The sequence below is a fragment of the Cryptosporidium ryanae genome (genome assembly GCF_009792415.1).
Source record: "Cryptosporidium ryanae isolate 45019 chromosome Unknown contig_28, whole genome shotgun sequence".
Taxonomy (NCBI): Eukaryota; Apicomplexa; class Conoidasida; order Eucoccidiorida; family Cryptosporidiidae; genus Cryptosporidium; species Cryptosporidium ryanae.
The window spans coordinates 113,342-131,813 of NW_027125542.1; the positions used below are offsets into that span (position 1 = coordinate 113,342).

The following is an 18,472-nucleotide window of genomic DNA, read 5'->3' on the forward strand; positions in this document are numbered from 1 at the left end:
ACGAATGTTTTGCAGGGGAAAAAGCAAGCTAGAAAATTTAAAATAAATCTTTTCTTTATTTGGAATATAATATAAATAAATTGTATGTATGTATTTGACTTGGTTATTATATATGAGTGTCTTTATCATCCATTGTTGTAGGCAGATATTTTGAATGCAGCAAATACCAGACAAGTATACAATAGAAGATTGGTATGAAAAACAAAAACGAAAAAGCAAAACCAAGATGTCCAAATATAGAAGGGGAGCTAAGAGCGATATGTGTTCCGTGCAATAACAGTAATTTATCTCACATAAAAGTAATATGTGAGAAAGCACTAATCAGTTTCAGGCACTATAGAGACGTAGTACAAAAAACAAATGACGACAATAAAAATTATTTCAAGCATTTCCCAATAACCGATGTCTGTTCTGCATGCAGAGAGGCAATAATAACCTCTATAAATTACTCAGAGGGTACACAGCTTTTTATATTGGGAATAAATTGCCTGCAACAAATATTAATTCCCGGTTTGTTGGATACTTTTCATAAAATAACATTACTAGCAGTATTGAATGAAGTTTCAATTAAGGTCACTAGTTCAATGAGAGCAAGAATTAAAAACTCTAACAATAGCTTTAATTATTATAACAACTACAATATTGGTTACAATTTCAATATAGGGGGCAGCAATTCACAGAATAATGCTAAGAACAAGAACAATGCAGTTTCTGCAACTAGTACTGGTGCTAGCATAGTAAACAATGGTGGGGGAACTGGTCGTGGCAATTCTGTGTTAAATTGTTCCAATAGCGAAAAAGAGCAAATATTGCTTAAAGTTATACAAACATCTTTATTATTTCTAAATCCTGAAATAATCGAATTTAACGAAGTTATGATAACTTTATTGGTCAGTATAATATCCTCTTTTTTTGGTATATCGGGTTACTACCAACTTGCCCAAATGTCACATCTCGCCATAAGACAACTGGTAAACCTCTCACTTGACTACATTCACTTGAACAGCGGTAGGAGCAACAAAAACGAAAAAAAGAATGAAACTGAGGATGCTGAAAAGCGGAAGAGCGGAGAGGAGAGTGAGGTAGAAAATAATAGAAACGAGGAGTCGTTTGTAATTGCACTGCTTTTAATTAAAGACATTTCAATTATGATTGATAAACAAGTAATTGAAAACGTTATGGTTATTTCAGCAACCAAGCAAGTGCAGGAAGGTATTAATAAATCTTTTTCTATACAAGATGACGACGACCTAACGCCACTTTCACTACTTAAGGGTGGAATAACAATACCTTCAAGCATTTGTTTGGATATTTGGAACGAAATTTTGGATCAAAATAACGTGAATAATTCGAGTAAATACAATAGAAATTTGCTACTTGAGAACAATGATGATTTAAAAAGTTTGATCAACAATGTATTGTTTCCATCGTTAACAAGGTGTATACAGAACTCATGCAAGGAGTTGAACTCCAATATGTCTCAGAACATGCACGATTTTGTAATGTTTGCGAGATACATAAGGTTGTTCATTAAAATACTGGAATACAATGTAAGCAAGAAGTTCAATGGTCCGTACATAAAAGACTGCATATGCAATATTGTTCTGAGTTTTGTAAAGACAATATCTGTGCACAACATATCTAAAATTCCGAGTTGGTCAGTGCAGTGTATTTTAGAGATGTTTGGCGAGATCATACAGAATCCCGATATCCTTTTAATAATAGGAAGCATTAACATTAAGAACTACTACCACCGTGCGAATTCATCACCAGACTGCGAATTTGGATCTGAGAATCTTCTTAATAGTTTGATTAACTCTTTGAATCAAATTCTGATTCACCTGAGTAATCAACTTGAATTGCTCCAGTCTAACGAAAATACACTTAACCTTTCAGTTCCTTCTTTTTTAAATGAAAAAATCAACCTCCCAAGCATTCTGCTGCCGCAGCCAAACGACACAAATATTGAATGTGGGTATTTTATAATTTCAAATTCAAAAAAAAAAAGTGAAAGGAACGTACGCCTTATTGACATAATCATGGAGGACGACCGAATTTATCACATTTTGAAGTGCGTGAAAGCTCCTTCCTGTTCGGCTCCACAATCTGGCGTTTTGAACGAAGACTCATCAACTGCCTTGACTGGAAATCATAATTCTCAGGCCTTAACTAAAAGGCTCAACGGCAGTAACTGCAGCGGGAGCGCAGACTCTTATGACAATATAAACCTAAATGCTAAATACTGCTCTTCAGTATACTCGGTCGTGCTCGTCTCGCTTAAGCCCATTGAGATCTCGTTGTTGATATTCGACATCATCGTGAATCTAACTTCTTGTTTAAATCTAATGTGCGATGGAGAGGGACGAAAAGACTGTCTTGAGAACATAATAATCAATATTTGGGACCCTTTGTATCAGTTGCTTAAGCAGTGCATGAACTACCATTTACTACGGTACTACACATACAGAATAATCACATTTTTATACAAAATTTCGAGCATTACGTGTCCCAAATTGGATTTAAGAAATGTACTAAATATAATATATGAGTCAATGCAGATCTACTATAATAACAGTCAGTTGGTTGAGGTAAGGATTTTAACTGAGCCCATATTAATAGAAAAAATATTCTCGCTTTACAAGTGTTACTTGTCGATATGCTATCAGTACTGTGAATACCTAGACGAAACGTGTTGGCAGTATTTGTTTAGATACATGGAGTACATAGACAGAATAATAGACATTGGACTGGGTTCTAAAATAAAGACAAACGCCAACTCCGGTGATTCGGGGGACACACCACTTTCCAGTTCCGACCAGACAACGGTCAACGGCCTGTTGTGTTTGGATCCCACCGCCGGCGAGTCAGAGATCTTTGAGTTTGAATTTAGAGGCAAAGACGACAAGCCAGACTCAGAGCACTTGACCAAGACCCTGGTGGCGGAGTCAACGATACTGAGGGTTTCCCATCAGGTTTTTCTCAAGGAGCAAATTAAAAAATTGTCGCAAGAGTCAATATATTGCATCATAAAAGGGATTTACCAGGAACTGAACTACAATATAAATGGGAAAGGCTTTGAAATTAAAAAAATAGAGTACTTGCTTACAAGATTTAGCAGTATAATTCAGTGCATTTACGACCAAATGAGCTACGAGTTGTTCATTCCAATATGGAACGATAGAATTATACCCTTGTTGTTTAACATCATTAAGCTAAACAACTTTAACATGTATGACGAGTTGGCAGATTCAGACGGAGGAGGCGAATCCCGGTTTGAGATTGACAAAGCCAACCAAACCTGCGAGAAAAGAAGGTCGTCTTTGAACGGCGTTTGTGAGGACAACGGGGAAAGGAGCATGCAAGTTTTCAATAGCATAATGGATTTTTTATCGGTAACAATCACCACGATATTCGTTTACATAGATAAAGACGAGAAGAAGCTCCACACACGCGACAATATTCAAACGTCGCTCTTGAACCCATATTTAGTGTTTGCGAATTACTTTCCGATGTACAACACAGTACTGGTTAGATCTCTGTACTCAATACTCTGTTCTGTGTTGCCTGAATTGGACGAGTCCACCTGGATACTGATCGTTGCTTTCATCAACATTATCGTTTGTAACAAGTATCAAAGCCACATTAGGTATTTGGACTGCGAAAAACTGGCCAGTCCTCGGGGATCGAATTTCGAGGACACCTGTTTAAAGCTTACGGATCGCGAACAAGGAGGGATCAGCGACGAAGCCCAACGCTCGTTAGCTTTTTACGAGGAGGACGTTGAGCTATTACAATCGTCGTTTCTGCTGATCGAGTTTTTGTGTAATGAAACCGAGATGGGCAACCGTAGATTTATTTCCTCCTCTTGGAACATTCTGATAGAGTCCATAGCGGTGTTTGGGAGGATAAATTCGTCCAGTGACAACATTTCATTCCAAGCGGTCAGTCTTCTCTGGAGGCTGACAGACCTGATAGGCACAAAGTTGGTCGCAAACCAGTCAACTTTTCGAGACTTTTTCGAAAGTGAGAACGAGGCCAACCACGTTTCCTGCGGGAATCACGAGGTTGTATTTGACAAGAGAAACATACTCATTTACAGAGATCGCGACAAAAACGTGTTTTTTTCAAATCACGTTCACATAGATATAGTATGGTTGAACATCATACTTCAACTGGAGGACCTGTGTATTGACTCTAGACAGGAAACGAGGAACTGTGCATTAAAGAGTCTTTACACAGCTTTAATTAAACACTACAAGAATGTAGTTAGCAACGACTTGTTGCAGCTAGTAATTAAAAGAGTACTCAAAAGCGTCTTGGTCGGGAGTTACAACCGATACCTCAGTTCCTTTTGCGCTTATTCAGGAAACGGCACGGACTGCGGCCTTGAAAACACGTTTCTTGGGGACGTCTTAGACTTCGAGTTCGCCATTGAGCAGGGACCAGTTAAATGCAATGGTCAAGGAGAGAGCAACGAGGGTCTCGGCGACAGCGAAAGCGGAGGCGGAAACGCCACACTAAACGGTCCAAGCAACGACACCGATCGCAGTAACCAGCTATCCCGTTCCTTTTCGAATCCCTCATACAAGAATCAGTCTTGGGAAGAAACGCTTGGGATAACCATTGACGGGACCTTGAGAATAGTGAAGGAGCTTTCGCATAGCAACAGCGACAACAACAACATTTACTACGAGTGTTCGCTTTTTTTAATGGAAGTCGTCTCCCAGATCCTGCTGGCTCGCAAGGACTGCGAGCCAGCCACCAGACGCCTGGTCAGCACGGGCAGGGAGGTCCAGATAACCTCGGTGAAGGTTTTGTACGAGCTGATGTGCGTGTCCTTGAGGAAGAACGACTGCGAATTGTGGAACAAGTCCGTGGGAATTTACTCCGAGCTGATCAATTGCCTGCTGTTTCAGAGCCACGACACCCTCAGACGACTCGAAAGGGCCGAGGAGTACATCAAGAAGAGAGAACGCCAGGAGCAAGAAAGTGGCGAGTCCGGGGATGAGGATGCCAGGAGAACAATGTACAGAAACTACAATTCATACGCAAACAAGCTGTCTAAATACTACCTATCTGACAAGTTAGCAGAGACAATACTGCAGACTGTGGTTGACATCATTAACCTGATAGCCGACGAGAACGGCGACAATATAGCGAAATGCATCAAATTCGGGAACTTTTACTGCGATCTGCTTTGTCTGTTGAACATGGTCATCGTCGTGGTAACCTCAACAAACACCTTCGTCCACAACACAACTCCCATCGAGGCCTCGGGCAGGGACGACAGCGGCGTTGGAGGAGACCACGACTTCTCGCAGTCAGTATGCAACTGCGTCTGGGGGAAGGGCTTCTTCGGGAACGACCTGAGTGCCGGCGAGAAGGACCTGTTTGTTCCGAAACTCGTAAACTACGACAAAGATCGCGGCTTCTCCCGGTCTAACGGTAGTAATTTGGTCCTGGTTGAAAACTACAACAACAGCGACTTTATCCATAAGAACTACTACAGAAACCTGAGAGGCATATCCCTGCTGTCGGTTTTCCCGGATCTGGCCTCCGAAAACGGCGACGGGGAGACCCGGGCCCCAGCCTCCGGCCGGATCGCGGAGACGACGGGTCCAAACGTAGTTTACCTCCTCAGGAACATCAAGCATCCGGGGGCCTGTCCCCGTAAAGGAGCGAGTTTTAGCTACTACAACAAGTGCGTAGAGAGCACAGAAGGCGTCGACAACGGCGGTCTCAAGGGCGACGCAAAGAGTGGAGGGGCCAACGGTGCCCCCTCTTACACGTGCTCGATTAAGAGCAGCAACGACTTCCTCTCCTCCGCGATAAACAGGGACATAAGGTTCGTGACTACAATACAAACGATGGGATTAGAGGCCCTGCAGTACTATCTCAACATGCTGCCCGGGCGGATACTGGAGCACGGCGCTCGGAGTCTAAAGTCGCTGGTTTCGGACGTAACCAAAGCCATAACCGGCTCCCTGGTGGCGCACAGCGAGCTGTTCAAAGACACCTGCAAGATAGGCATGTCCTGCAAGGCCATTTCGCTGATTGTGGGGTTCAACAGAAACGCGATCATAGACACGGCGACCAAGATCAGACGGCTCAGCGGGGCCTGCGACTGGCACCAGGCCGTCAAACTCGCGAGGAAGCTGCTGGTCGAGGAAGGCTCGCTCGTTTCCCAGCTGTTGGAGACGCTTCCTTATATATTCGGGAAGCTGCTGGGCGTGGTCTCGCGAGACCTTCGCGGAGGCGCCTCAAGGATAACGGGAATCTGGATGGTCGCAAAGGAGGCGGCGCTGGTGATGATTCAGGACTGGCTGGCGTTCTTCGTCGTCCTGGAGAACGAGAAGAAGATCAAGGACGCCGTGGTTCCGGAATTCGACCTCAAGATTAGGGAAAGATTCTGGCCCCTGGCCGTGGACGTGGTTACCCGCCTAATCGACTCCCGCCCATTCGCTGCGCGCAGCAACAGGTGCCCCAGACCACCCCACAACGCTGCAAACGCGGACGGCTCGTGCGACGAGTGTCTCTACTTCGACGTGTTTGCCGTGAACGTCTCCTTCGATCTGATGTTGTCCCTCGATGGGCACTGCGACGGGAGGCGCAACGCAGACGGAAAGGGAGACTCCTGCCGGAGACTGGTTATGCCCGAAGAGTACTATTCAGGGCTGGTACGGTTCCTGGACGGGTTCATAGGGCGCGGGCCCCACTCGGCGGGTGGCGGGGGCAGCTGTCCGTCCCTCAGTATCAGCACACGGACGCTGGACATGTACATCATAGAGAGGCTGTTTGAGTTCTACGACGAGCTGCCTCTCTTGGGAAGCGCGCAGACGAGCAGCGACGTCCTCCCTGTGCTCTACGCGAGGGTAGGAAGGATGTTCAGGAGCTTCTCAAAGGAAGACCTGCAGAGCGGACTGAGGCCGCTGCCACAGCTCAAAATAGACGAGATATACAAGTTAATATCGCTAACTACCGATCACTTTAGAAATCTGGTGGGCGCTACCGAAAGGGGCGAGCGGAACGGGGCAACGGAAAGGTCGTCCCTAGAGCAGCTGCTCGAGAAGGTGCTCCCGGGCCTAATAGAGTGCGTGACGTGCAAAGACCAAAGCATAAGGCAAAACGTCAAAAACTCGCTCAAAGTAATAACGAAGCACCTGTCCTTAGCCCGTTAGCGGCTTGGCCGCAGGGCTTCCTTCGCTCTTTGTCGGTTCCTGGCGCCTCGCATACCCCTCTTGGGTCCTTTTTGCCCTGAAAGCGGAGTTTAGAGGTTCATAAAACCCGTATTTTCTGTCCACTTACCTCCTTTCTTGTCTTTTCCTCTCTATTTCCCTTTTCTCTGACGAACAACAAACGAGTTAATTGGGGGAGACATCGCTTCGCTCCGACGGGAAACCTACCGAGTTTGGAGGGCACGAGGTAGCGACGCATCCTGCCCCTTGGCCGGTCCTCCTCCAGGAGGTACTTGGAACCCTCCTTGCGGGCTTCGGCGTACTTTGCCCAAATTCCAAAGTGCTGGAAGACTATGGAGCCCGCGACTGCCACGTTCAAAGAGGCTGTCCCGCAACCATACATCGGAATGTGGAGCAGATAGTCGCAAACGCCAACGAGCTTTTCGCTTAAACCCATCCATTCATTTCCCAGTATAAAGGCAGTTGACCGTCTAAAGGGGTGCGGGTACACTGGTCTCGAGTTCTCGCTTATTTCAACCCCAACAATGTCCATTTCGTTCTCTCTGATTATCTCCACGGCCTCGTCCAGGTTGTCGTAGTGAGTGATGCTCAGGTGCGAAAGAGTTCCCTTGCTCCCGAAGGTCCTTAGTCTCTTCTCCCCCACAACGAGGACCTCCGAAACCCCGAATGCGCACGCACTCCTCAAAAGCGTCCCGAAGTTTTGTCGTTTGGATATGTTAGACAGCAGCAAATAGAACTCCGGGTGGCCGTCTCCGGGGTCGGCGTCGCTGCGGAGGCCACCTCCGGCGCCCCCCACCTCCGCCCGGCGACTCCTCGTGTCCTCTTCGCCTCCCCTCTCCATCCGCTCCGGCTTCTCTCTGCGAAGCTCCTGGTCAACGAGGGAAGCAAGTCTCCGAAAACCCGACTCAGCGGACAAGTCTCGGAAAGCAAAACTGAAGATCTGCACCGCCCCGCCCTCTCCCTCGCTCAACACGGTACCCTGACTACAACCCGGTAGGCGCCAGGTTGCGCGCGGCGGGATCCCTTTTGGTGGTGGATTTCACAGGCCACCCCATTCAGTTTAAAGAGAAAAGAGAAGGCAACCGGTTGAATAGCGCGATTTTACGTGAGGGAGTTGCAGATAAGCAGAAGAAGAGAGAATAGCGTTTGCGGGTCGGTCCACTCGCAGATGCAGTAGCGGTTTCTGTGTGCAAATTGCCAGATTTATCCGGTTCGCTTCGGGAGTCCTCCTGCCCAGCTCGGGACACAAGACCACGCAACGGCCTGCGAGGACGCCTCTGAAACCGACCGGCTGGCGCCGCGCCGTGCTGCCCTGCCCTGCTCCGGGTCCGCTCGCGGAGATGTCTGAGGAGCCACGGTGGCAGTTGGGACAGCGCAACTTTCACTAGTGAACGCATGCGAGCTTCTGCGTCGCGGCTTCAGGACGAGAGCAAGAAATGGAGGGGTTTCATCCGGACTGGCAGGGGTACCTCAAGCCGCTCATCGCGCTGGTCGCTCCGGAGAGCATACAGGAGCACCTTCGCAACAGCATAAGCTCCTTTCGCCCAAAGACGAGTCTGTTTTGCGACAAGTGCCTCGAGCTGAAGTGCCTAACGCACAAGGAGCTGCTGAACCCGAGCATATCGAGTTTCGTAACGCCTTCCAGAAGCCTAATCAAGTCCTCGCTCACGATCTCAAGTTCCCCGTCGGCGCACCTGGGAAGCAGAACGGGCCACGGCCTTGGGGGGATAGACATCTTGAGCGCTAACTGGATGTACAAGGTCAGATACGACACTCCTGCGCTCTACATTATCTGCTTCGACTGGCAGGAATACCCGCTTGAGGAGGAAGGCAGCGGAGCGTCCGTGGAAAGTCAGGAGAAGATCAACAGTCTCGAAAGCGATGCGATAAGTGTGATAAAGTCTATTTCGTCGATACTCAAGAAAAGACAGTCTCCGCCCTCGGTTCTCATTTTCGTGATACTCCCCACGGGAACAAGAGACCCTCAGTCGTGCGTGACTTGTTTCAGGAAGAATCACTTCCCGGAGCTGCAGGCGATATTCGTCACGTGCGGCCTTAAGCACCAGAAGCAACTCAATATCAGAATAGAAAGATTGGTGGAGATGGCCTACGAGACCTCCCAGGCCTACTACAGCGAGAACGAGCGCAGATGGCGCAAGTCCGCAATCAAGGCGCAAACGGCTGGGTTGACGGCCTCCACCGAGAACATAATTAACAGCTTCTCTATAAAGAGCGCCTCCTCAGGACTCAGAGGCTCCTTCGCGGGAGCCGTCCAGGCCAGTTTGTCCCCGAAGTTCAAACGCAACTCCTACGTTTCGCTTTCCAACTCCTCGAACCTGAGTCTGATCAGAAACGGCAACGCCGTCGGCTACCCCTCGGGTGTCCAAATAACCGCGAAAAACAGCTCGCTCACCTCGGTATCGTCCGGAAACGGTTCTTGCAGCATAACGCAACTCCAGTCCAGGATCTTGCTCATCAGGTACTGCATCAAGAGCGCCGTTATGAATGAGTTTTGTGGCAACTTCGTGCTTGCCACCAAACAGTACGCCGCTGCCTGGGACAACATAATGAGCGAGACCAACATCCCCTCCTATCAGTTCGTCGTGTTTTGCAACATAATCAGCATCAGGCTCTACCACATACACGTAATCAACGGCGAGATTAGGGAGGCGATGAATCATCTCAAGATCCACACGAAAATACTCCGCGAGTTCGGTTTGAATCACGCAAAGTTCTCGTTTCTCTCCTCCCTCTGGCTCTCACTGGTTCTTCAAAAACTCGCCTCTATTCTTTTCTTCTACATCGTGAACAAGCAGTCCCACGACCTGCTGGACGCCAACGCGGAGGGTGAACTCGACCTGCAGGTCATCAGAAGCAGGTTTTCGTACCCGGACGGGATAGAGTCCTCCGTGATACCTCTTTCCGTCAACGCAAAGGATCCAGACAGGGCCCGTTTCCCCGGACCCGACTCCGGTCCGGACTCCTTCCACGGCCAAGAGAGTCCCCGAGGCGGCGTTGACGACGACACTCCAGTCCCGAGTGGCCCTGCGGAGAGGGCCGACGACCTCGGGAGCATCCTGTCCCGCATAGCCAGCTCTATCCGGAGCGTGGTCGTTAAGATAAAAGCCCCCGTTCCGAGGGGCCCCGTTGCTACTGCCTCTGCCGGCAGCAGCGAGAAGCGGAAGAAGGGCGACTCCGTGACGGACGGGTGCCGGAACCAGGACGACGACGCTATTGACATCCTGCTGAACATATCGAAGCTGTACAAGGTTTCGGCGGAGTACTCGCACAAGTCCAGAAAAGAGCTATTGCAGATGTCCGAGGACTACGGCGAAAACTTTTTTGACAGCGTCAACGATGTGGGAGGAGAGGTGCTCTCTCCGGTCTCTCTTGGGTGCCTCCAGGAGCTCTCCTCCCCGGACTCCTTCCTCGAGTACGAGCATAAGCCGGACACGCCCAAGGGCTTTTTTGGCAGTCTGAGCGCCTTCAGCTCGCTCTATATCGGATGCGACGGCGTCAACGTCAAGCAAATAGAGGACAAGAGTCTCCTGTGCGAGGTCCTTTCATCTTGCGAGGTAACAAGAAGGTACATAGGACGGCTGCTCCGCACCGACTCGCTTTTTAACAGATGCGTCTCGCTGTTTTACATGTCGGCCGTCGTGTACAGACACTTTTACCCAAACAAGCTGAAAACACTTTTCACCAGCAACATCATCAACGAGAACGAGTTCTGCAACGACACTGAGGCCGTCAGCGTGACCAGGAGCAATGACATGGGCGACAACTTTGGCTCGAGAAACCACATGAACAGATTTTTCTACATGATCTCGTTCTCCTTTGCCGAGTACCTGTTTGACGAGAACTACATCAACTGTTCGCTGAGCATCTATGAGTCTATTTTCAAGGCGATCATACCCAAACACATATTCTCAGAGATTGACGGACTCACGAGGATAAACGAGCAGGAGCTCAGGGACGCGTGCAAAAGGAGGAACATGTCGGTGTGGAACACAATCAGTCAGCAGATAATGAGTACCTGCTTCCACATAACGAGCAATTTCATCAAGTCACGGACGTGGTTGTTCATCCGCAAAATTTGTTTGAGGATCATAACGTGCCTTTCCATTCAGAACTTAAGCCTGGAGGACAACAGGAGGGAGCTAACGAAGATGTGCGGACTGGTTTCGTGGAGCTGCGAGAGCGGGGATGCCGACTTTCTGGTCAAGCTAAACGAGAAGATACTGAATCCGAGAGGCGGCTGCGCTGGCAGCTGCAGCTTGAGCAGCAAGCAGCACGACCAGTATATATACTCGGTCGTGACCAGCTTTTTGACAGTGATAAACTCGAAAAGGTCCTGGACCGAGAGCGACGGCGACTCCGACAAAAACTCAATTCACTTCTACATACTGTTTTTCTGCTACATCATCATTGCCTGCGACATAGAGAACAACTCAAACAACAACATTACATGCAAAAGGGACATATTTGAGTTCCACGATTGGATCACCAAACTCTACGTCAAGATCATCAACCAGAAGGACGAGCACGCGCTGGAGAAGAGCTGCAGCATGGCGGCTAGGCGTTCAAAGAACGTAATACTGACTCACTTTTTGTACAACACCTACTCCACACTCAAGTACGAGGCGGACTCGCCCGGGAACGTGAAGATAGAGATACACCACCTCCCGAACTTCGTTTACAAACTCGTGAACGAGAGGATGGACATTGAGCTGATAAGCAGCGTCGGGATCTTGAAGACAGTGGTGCGGAACTTTGAGCTGTACGAGTTTAAGGAGGAGAACAACTTCAACATAAGAATCAGACTCGACTGCGTGATCAGGGAGGTCGACTTTGCGCAGGCTAACAACGGCCCGAGCGACTCAAGCAGATGCTACTACAGAGAGTACCTTCCGGAGGTAATGATAATTGGGATTTTTTCGTACTTCCACGTTGGGCCCTGCGAGAACGACTACATCAAGTTCGCGATCAACTCGGTGAAGTACTTCGACTTCAAGAAGGTGGTGGGGAAAAACTCAAAGTACGTCTACAATTACTCGTACGTCCAGTTCTGCGTGAGGAACCCGCCCCTGTCCTACTTTTCCAACTTTGGGAGCTGGATCAGAAACAGCAAGACGCTGGTGTACAGCACGCCCAGGTTGAACGTCGTTCCCGGTGGCTTTTTGGACACGGGCACAAACACCGTTGTGAGTCCGATACCGCTTTTCAAAGTTCCCTTCGACCAGGTCTATTTCGCTTCGAGAATCAGATTCCCCTACAACCCCCTCCCAACCTTCTGCAAGCTGAGCACCAGGAACATCCTGTTGACCGATGGGGCAAACGAGAGGATGTCGAGCATCCGGGGGAAGATAGACAGTCTGAAGCGCGCGTGCAGGCTCTGGCTGCTGTCTCCCTTCAATGCGATCGACGTCGCCTCTTCCGAAGCAGAGGACAGGCTGGACTGCGTCGAGAAGACGACCTACAACTCGGTGGTGAACGAGCTGAGGCCCCTGGAGCTCCTGCTGAGGCTCCCCGGAGGAGTCAACGAGGACTTTACCATCGAGATCTGTCTCGGCGTGAGCGAGCTAATGCCGAGAAGCCCTTCTGCCCGGAGCCGGAGTTGCGGGGACGGGAGCGAGAGTCCCACTTCGAGGCTTGGCTACATCAAGGTGCCAGACGCGAACGGCGAGTCCAGTGGGGGCGGGTGGAGCGTTGTCCTTTCGGAGAACAAGATACCACTGAGCAACACGAACGACAGTGGGAACAACGTCATCAGCAACAACCAAAACGTCTTGCTGTACTCTTCTTCCGCTCCAGGCAGCGCCAGGTTCAGGTTCAGCTACGGGCTCTTGGCCGGGACGGGGGGCGGGAGCGCAGCCGAGAGTCAGCTCAGCTACGCCCTGAACGCGAAGGACCAGCTGGTGATGGCCCGATTCGGCGGCGCCGGGTCAGAGGCCGGCCCTGCCTGCTGCCTCACGGCAGAGGGCGGCGGACACAGCGTCCGGGACGAGCCCCCGACCCCGTTTTTCAAGGTCATGAGGGACGAAGGCCTGGTGCTCGAAAACGAGCGAGGCGTCTCCGGCGGAGGAGACCTGCGAGGGCTTTTGCTGCTGGTGCCTCTCTTCCTGTCCATCGACAGGAACGGCGAGTACGAGATCGCGGTCAGGGTTAGGATCTTGGACTCCGGCGTGGACGACTGCGGCGGCCAGGGCCGCTGCACACCCAACATCATAATTCACGAGCTGAACTTTTCAAGGAGGTGGTTCGTCGGGGAGTGCGTGACCATAAAGTCGGAGGTGCCCACAATGGACTCTTTGAACGGCAGTGTCAACTACCTGGGCCCCAACCACGGCCGGCTAGAGAGCAGAATTGTCCCCGTTAACGACGGCGCGAGCCAGCTGCTTTTCGTGGCGTTCGAGGTCCTTAACAAACAGTACAAGGATGTCGTCTTTGTTGAGGAGTTTGTGCTTCCAAGAGAGTTCAGCCTGGTGGACGCGAGCTTTCCGATCGCCCTTGGCGGGTACGAGTCCAACTCCGCGCTAATTAGCATAAGCAAGGACGACCTCCGCAAGCGTTACCTTTCCGAGAGTGGGAAGCCTGTCAGCGGCGAGGTACCCGAGGCGGTTGTGTCCCTGTTGTACAACTTGTCCTGCGAGGTGAAGCCTTTCAAAGACGACCTGCGGTTCTTGGAGTTCGTTCTCCATCCGTTCCAACTGATCTTTCCAAGCAACGAGTCCAACCTGGTCTGCGGGGACCCCGGGGAGATGAAACTATCCTTCAAGTCGCTCCCGATCCGCTACAGCCTGCTCGACGACCTGCTAAACACGCTCATATTGCCGTACACGAGATTCTTCCCGGTCACCCTGGAGACGAAAACCAGCGAAGTCATGCGTGCAGAGGCCCCGTTTACCTATGAGGCGACCATCACCAATCACACAAACCTGCCGCAAAGCCTAAAGTACTCCCTGACGTACCCCCCGGACTCCCTCGCCTGCGGCGAGAACGACTCTGGCGACCCCCAGCCACTGCCCGCGTGGCTGCCTCTTCTTATACAAGGCGTGACCTCCAACTACCTCATGCTGGGGCCTCACTCCAAAAAGACGCTGAGGTGGACCTGCGTCCCGACTCAGCCGGGCACCGTCCCACTGCCCTGCATCCACGTCCAGTCGGACAGATCCAGCAGGCAATTCGTCGACGCCGGCTGCGGGCCGGCCCGCTTCTCGAGCAATCACCGAGCACCCTCGATCTTGTACACCTCCGAAAAGAGAATTGTTGTAATCCCCAAATCCTAGTGCAGGCTCCTAACCTTTTTGCCAAGATTCCCGCGCCTCCCGCATGTATGCATGCGCTCCCTTGTGTTTCCACTTCGATTCGAGACTGCATATAGGCGGTGTACCCGGCCCGCCACCTCCTCCAACTGTTGAATAAAACGTGTTTGGGACTATGTTGAGGGAGGGAAAGTAGTACGCCTGCACGATAAAACGGCCTTGGATTGTTGTTCTCCGATAAGACGCGGCCTGGCAGAGGACATAAAGGCTTTCTCCTTTCGCTTCGGTGCGCTTTAGCCGAGGAACAGACAGCCCTTCCACGCTTTTCCCGCAGCACGGTGCTCTTGGAGTTGAAGCGGAGGCGACGGCGACCCACCCGAGTCTCGCAGAATTGCCGGGACTCTTCAGAGTAGAGGAAGCCCAAAATGAAAACAAGAGTCAGCGTAAGTTTTCTCTCACGCAAGCACAGAGAGCATGAATAACAACGCCTTTCCGCTTTAGGACAACAAGAAACCCCTGAAGAACTCCAGCAAAGAGGAATACATGAAGTACGTCGCGCTGCTCTCCCTCGTTGTTCAAACGGTTGCAGTCATTTACTTTATGAGAATATCGAGGATCAAAAGGGATGACGAGGACGGTCTGTACTTCAACACATGTGCGGTGGTAATGTCGGAAATAGTGAAATTGATTTGCTCGTTGTTCATTATATTCCGGGAAAAAAGATACAAGGTTAAAGAACTGGTGCACACTTTGAGAAACGAAATATTTCACTCACTGAAAAGCAACCTGCTAGTGGGAATACCTGGACTGCTGTATGTGGTGCAGAACAACTTGCTCTTTATAGCACTCTCGAATTTGCCGGGAGCCGTGTACCACGTCACATATCAACTAAAAATACTAGTTACCGCGATCCTGTCTGTGGTAATCATGGGCAAGAAACTGTCCAAAAAAAAGTGGTTCTCTCTTTTGCTCCTAACGGTGGGGGCGATTATGGTCCAGCCCGGAAAAGGGAACTCCTCGCTAAGTCCCTTGGGCCTGCAGGGAAAAGAAGGCTTTCTGGGTCTGTGCTCGGTGCTGCTCGCCTGCATTACGAGTGGCTTGGCAGGTGTATTTTTGGAAAAACTACTTAAAGACGACAACACCACAATATGGGGGAGAAATATTCAACTCGCACTATACGGCATTGTTTTTGGGTACGTGTGTTGCATCACCGGAAAGGAAGGCGCTGAAATATCCGAGAAGGGATTCTTCTACGGATTCAACGCCCTCGTTTGGTTTGTGATTCTATTGCAAGCCATCGGCGGGATAATCGTGGCTGCTGTGCTCAAATACGCAGACAACATACTCAAGTGCTTCGGAAACGCCTTGAGTATAATCATGAGCTGCATACTGTCATGGCGCCTTGGGGACTATAACATATCGCCTATATTCGCGTTCGGCTCATTTTTGGTAATTTGGTCCATATTTATATACGGACTCGAACAAATACTCCCCCGTGCCACTCTCTTCACAAAGCTCAAGTACCTGTTCAAGAAGAATTCCAGAAACAACATAGTCGCCAAGTACAAAACCTTGCGAGAAAAGAGTTCAGAAAGCGAGTTCGATTTGGTCAATATAGAAGAAGTTATACCCAAGGGCGTTCAAATGGCGATTATCTCTAATAACGTATAAAACTGCACTAAATCTACGTAAATTGTTTGCCTACTCAAGTTAATATGGTGTGACACTAGAAACTCTAAAGAAGGAAGATCACCACCAAATTAATTACTAACGAACTCGCTCACTCCGGCTCGCGTTGCTCCTGAACGGGTTTAACCTTAATGTGGTCGTCAATTCTAAGCAATGTAATTGCTGCCTCAGTAGCGAATCTAAGAGATTTAAGTTTATTTATCGTTGGCTCTAAAACACCTGCAGACACATTGTCTCTGACAGTTCCGTTAATTAAATCTAACCCATAATAACGATATCTGTCCTGTTCCTGTTGACTGTTTTTCGACAATAATAGCGATTCATTTGAATTCTGTTTGTACGAGGCTGAAAAATTATTTAACTGTCCCTGCTGAGCGGTAGCGTGGTAAGCCCTAAGTCTTGCAACGAGATCCGTTGCGTCCTTTGCTGAGTTAATCGCCAGTGTCTTTGGGATAATCAACAGTGCATCCGCAAACTCTGCAATTGCCAGTTGTTCTCTAGATCCAAGAGTGCGAGCAAAATCCTCCAAATATATATTTAAAGCAGCCTCCACCGAACCACCACCTGCAACGTAGCCATTAGACTCCAACAACTTAGATACAGCGCAAAGAGCATCGTGTAAAGACCTCTCGAGCTCATCCAGCAATACCTCATTTGCGCCTCTGAGAACAATGCTCGCAGCACGGTGGGTTTTCGGTCCCAAAAACATCATATAGTCAAAGTCGCCCATTCTTTCTTCCCTGACCTCCTGACACTCGCCAAGATAAGCCGGGTCAAAACTCTCTTCAGGCTCTTCTAGATTCGCCATTGTCAAACAAATAGTAGCGCCTGTCGCTTTAGCAATACGTCTCAAGTCAGCCTTTTCAACTCTCCTTATTGCAATGCAGCCAGCCGAAACAAAGTACTTCATGCACTGGTCATCTATCCCACCAGAGGTTAGTAAAACATTACAGCCCGTAGATAGTATTTTCTCAATCCTCCTATGAGCAACCTCCTTCTCCTCCATCCTAATTCTTGAAAGTTCTTTTGGATCCTCCAACTCCACCTTAATCCCCATCTGCATCCTATGTTGCTTCAACGGAAAATCTATGCAAGCTATTTTTGCATTCTTTACACTAGTGGGCATCCCTTGGCATGCCCTCCCCGTATGGGACAGTGCATACCCCCGCACCAAAAACGACTCCAACACGCCCTTGCCGTGGGTTTTCAATACATTCAACGCCTTAACCGGATATTTAAAGTCGCCTGTTATCGGATCCACTGTCTTAATGGTTGTTATTGAATCAACCACTAATCTCCCAAAAAACTCCGCATCCGCTCCTGCTAATTTTGAAGACAACACCGTCTTTGCCACACTTAAACAACACTCCTCAGTTATCGCTTCGTTTATTGAAAGAGAGTCTGAAATATATCTCACACACTCCCTTAACGCTAATTTATAACCGGAAATTACATTTGAGGGATGAGAGCCGCTATTTACCAAAGACGTACCTCGCTTGAGCAACTCCGCTGCCAACAATACCACAGATGTTGTGCCATCTCCAACCTCATTGTCCTGCAACGCACTCAGATCAACCAAAATCCTCCCCGCAGGGTGCTTAACCTCAAGTTGGCTGAGTATCGTCGCCCCGTCGTTTGTAACCAAAACCTCCCCTATATCGTCCACCAGCATCTTATCCAAACCCTGGGGGCCCAAAGACGACTTGAGAATATTCGCTATTGACATCACCGCAGTTAAATTACTCGCCCTGACGTCATCCCCATGCTGCCTCTCCCCGTGTATCGACTGATCATTAGATCCTCTAGTCAACATATCTACTTCTAGCGTAAAAAAACAGACAGACAAACTAACCCTTGCTACCTTCTCCTGCCTGATAGGTCTATTTTACTTTACCTTCGCATTGCCCGCCTACATTTTTAGGCTATTACTAGTACCGGTTTGCGAGACGGCGCTCAAATGGTTATATATTGACAAGATGCCATGTGTTCATCTGCGTAGGCGTCAAGAAACGAAAGAGAAATCGTATGCAAATTTATGTGAGACCCTAACTTCAGAAACGCCGCTTTTGCATTACTTACATTTAAGCTAATTGAATCAAATTACTTTTACTTGATCGTTCCGACAAACAAGAGAGTGGTCACTAGACCACCGACGATACCAATCATTTAAAATCTTATAAATTTATCACATATTCCTACTTATTTTTCGCTTAAAAAAATGTGAATTAACATGGCTATTATTTGATATCCTATATTATGTTTATTGGCAACCATTTTTTTTACGTTCCACCCCTCCCTACAAATCAACACTGGTTAAGTATG

The 18,472-nt window shown here is 48.9% G+C and overlaps 4 protein-coding genes across 4 annotated transcripts; 2 read left to right on the forward strand and 2 right to left on the reverse strand.

Annotated features, from left to right (window-relative positions):
• Positions 1-194: 194 nt before the first annotated feature.
• Positions 195-7,178, forward strand: FG386_001815 (uncharacterized protein; the record flags this gene model as incomplete). Its single annotated transcript, XM_067341208.1, has 2 exons — positions 195-6,694; positions 6,752-7,178. The coding sequence occupies 2 exons, from the start codon at positions 195-197 to the stop codon at positions 7,176-7,178; spliced, it is 6,927 nt and encodes a 2,308-aa protein (XP_067197170.1).
• A 97-nt stretch (positions 7,179-7,275) lies between these two features.
• FG386_001816 (OBP33pep like protein) lies at positions 7,276-8,037 on the reverse strand (the record flags this gene model as incomplete). The annotated part of the gene is made up of 1 exon (XM_067341209.1): positions 7,276-8,037. The coding sequence occupies one exon, from the start codon at positions 8,035-8,037 to the stop codon at positions 7,276-7,278; it is 762 nt and encodes a 253-aa protein (XP_067197171.1).
• A 595-nt stretch (positions 8,038-8,632) lies between these two features.
• On the forward strand, positions 8,633-16,132 carry FG386_001817 (uncharacterized protein; the record flags this gene model as incomplete). The annotated part of the gene is made up of 2 exons (XM_067341210.1): positions 8,633-14,050; positions 14,963-16,132. 2 exons carry the CDS (start codon positions 8,633-8,635, stop codon positions 16,130-16,132), a joined length of 6,588 nt encoding a protein of 2,195 aa, XP_067197172.1.
• A 109-nt stretch (positions 16,133-16,241) lies between these two features.
• On the reverse strand, positions 16,242-17,963 carry FG386_001818 (t-complex protein 1; the record flags this gene model as incomplete). Its single annotated transcript, XM_067341211.1, has 1 exon — positions 16,242-17,963. One exon carries the CDS (start codon positions 17,961-17,963, stop codon positions 16,242-16,244), a length of 1,722 nt encoding a protein of 573 aa, XP_067197173.1.
• Positions 17,964-18,472: the final 509 nt, after the last annotated feature.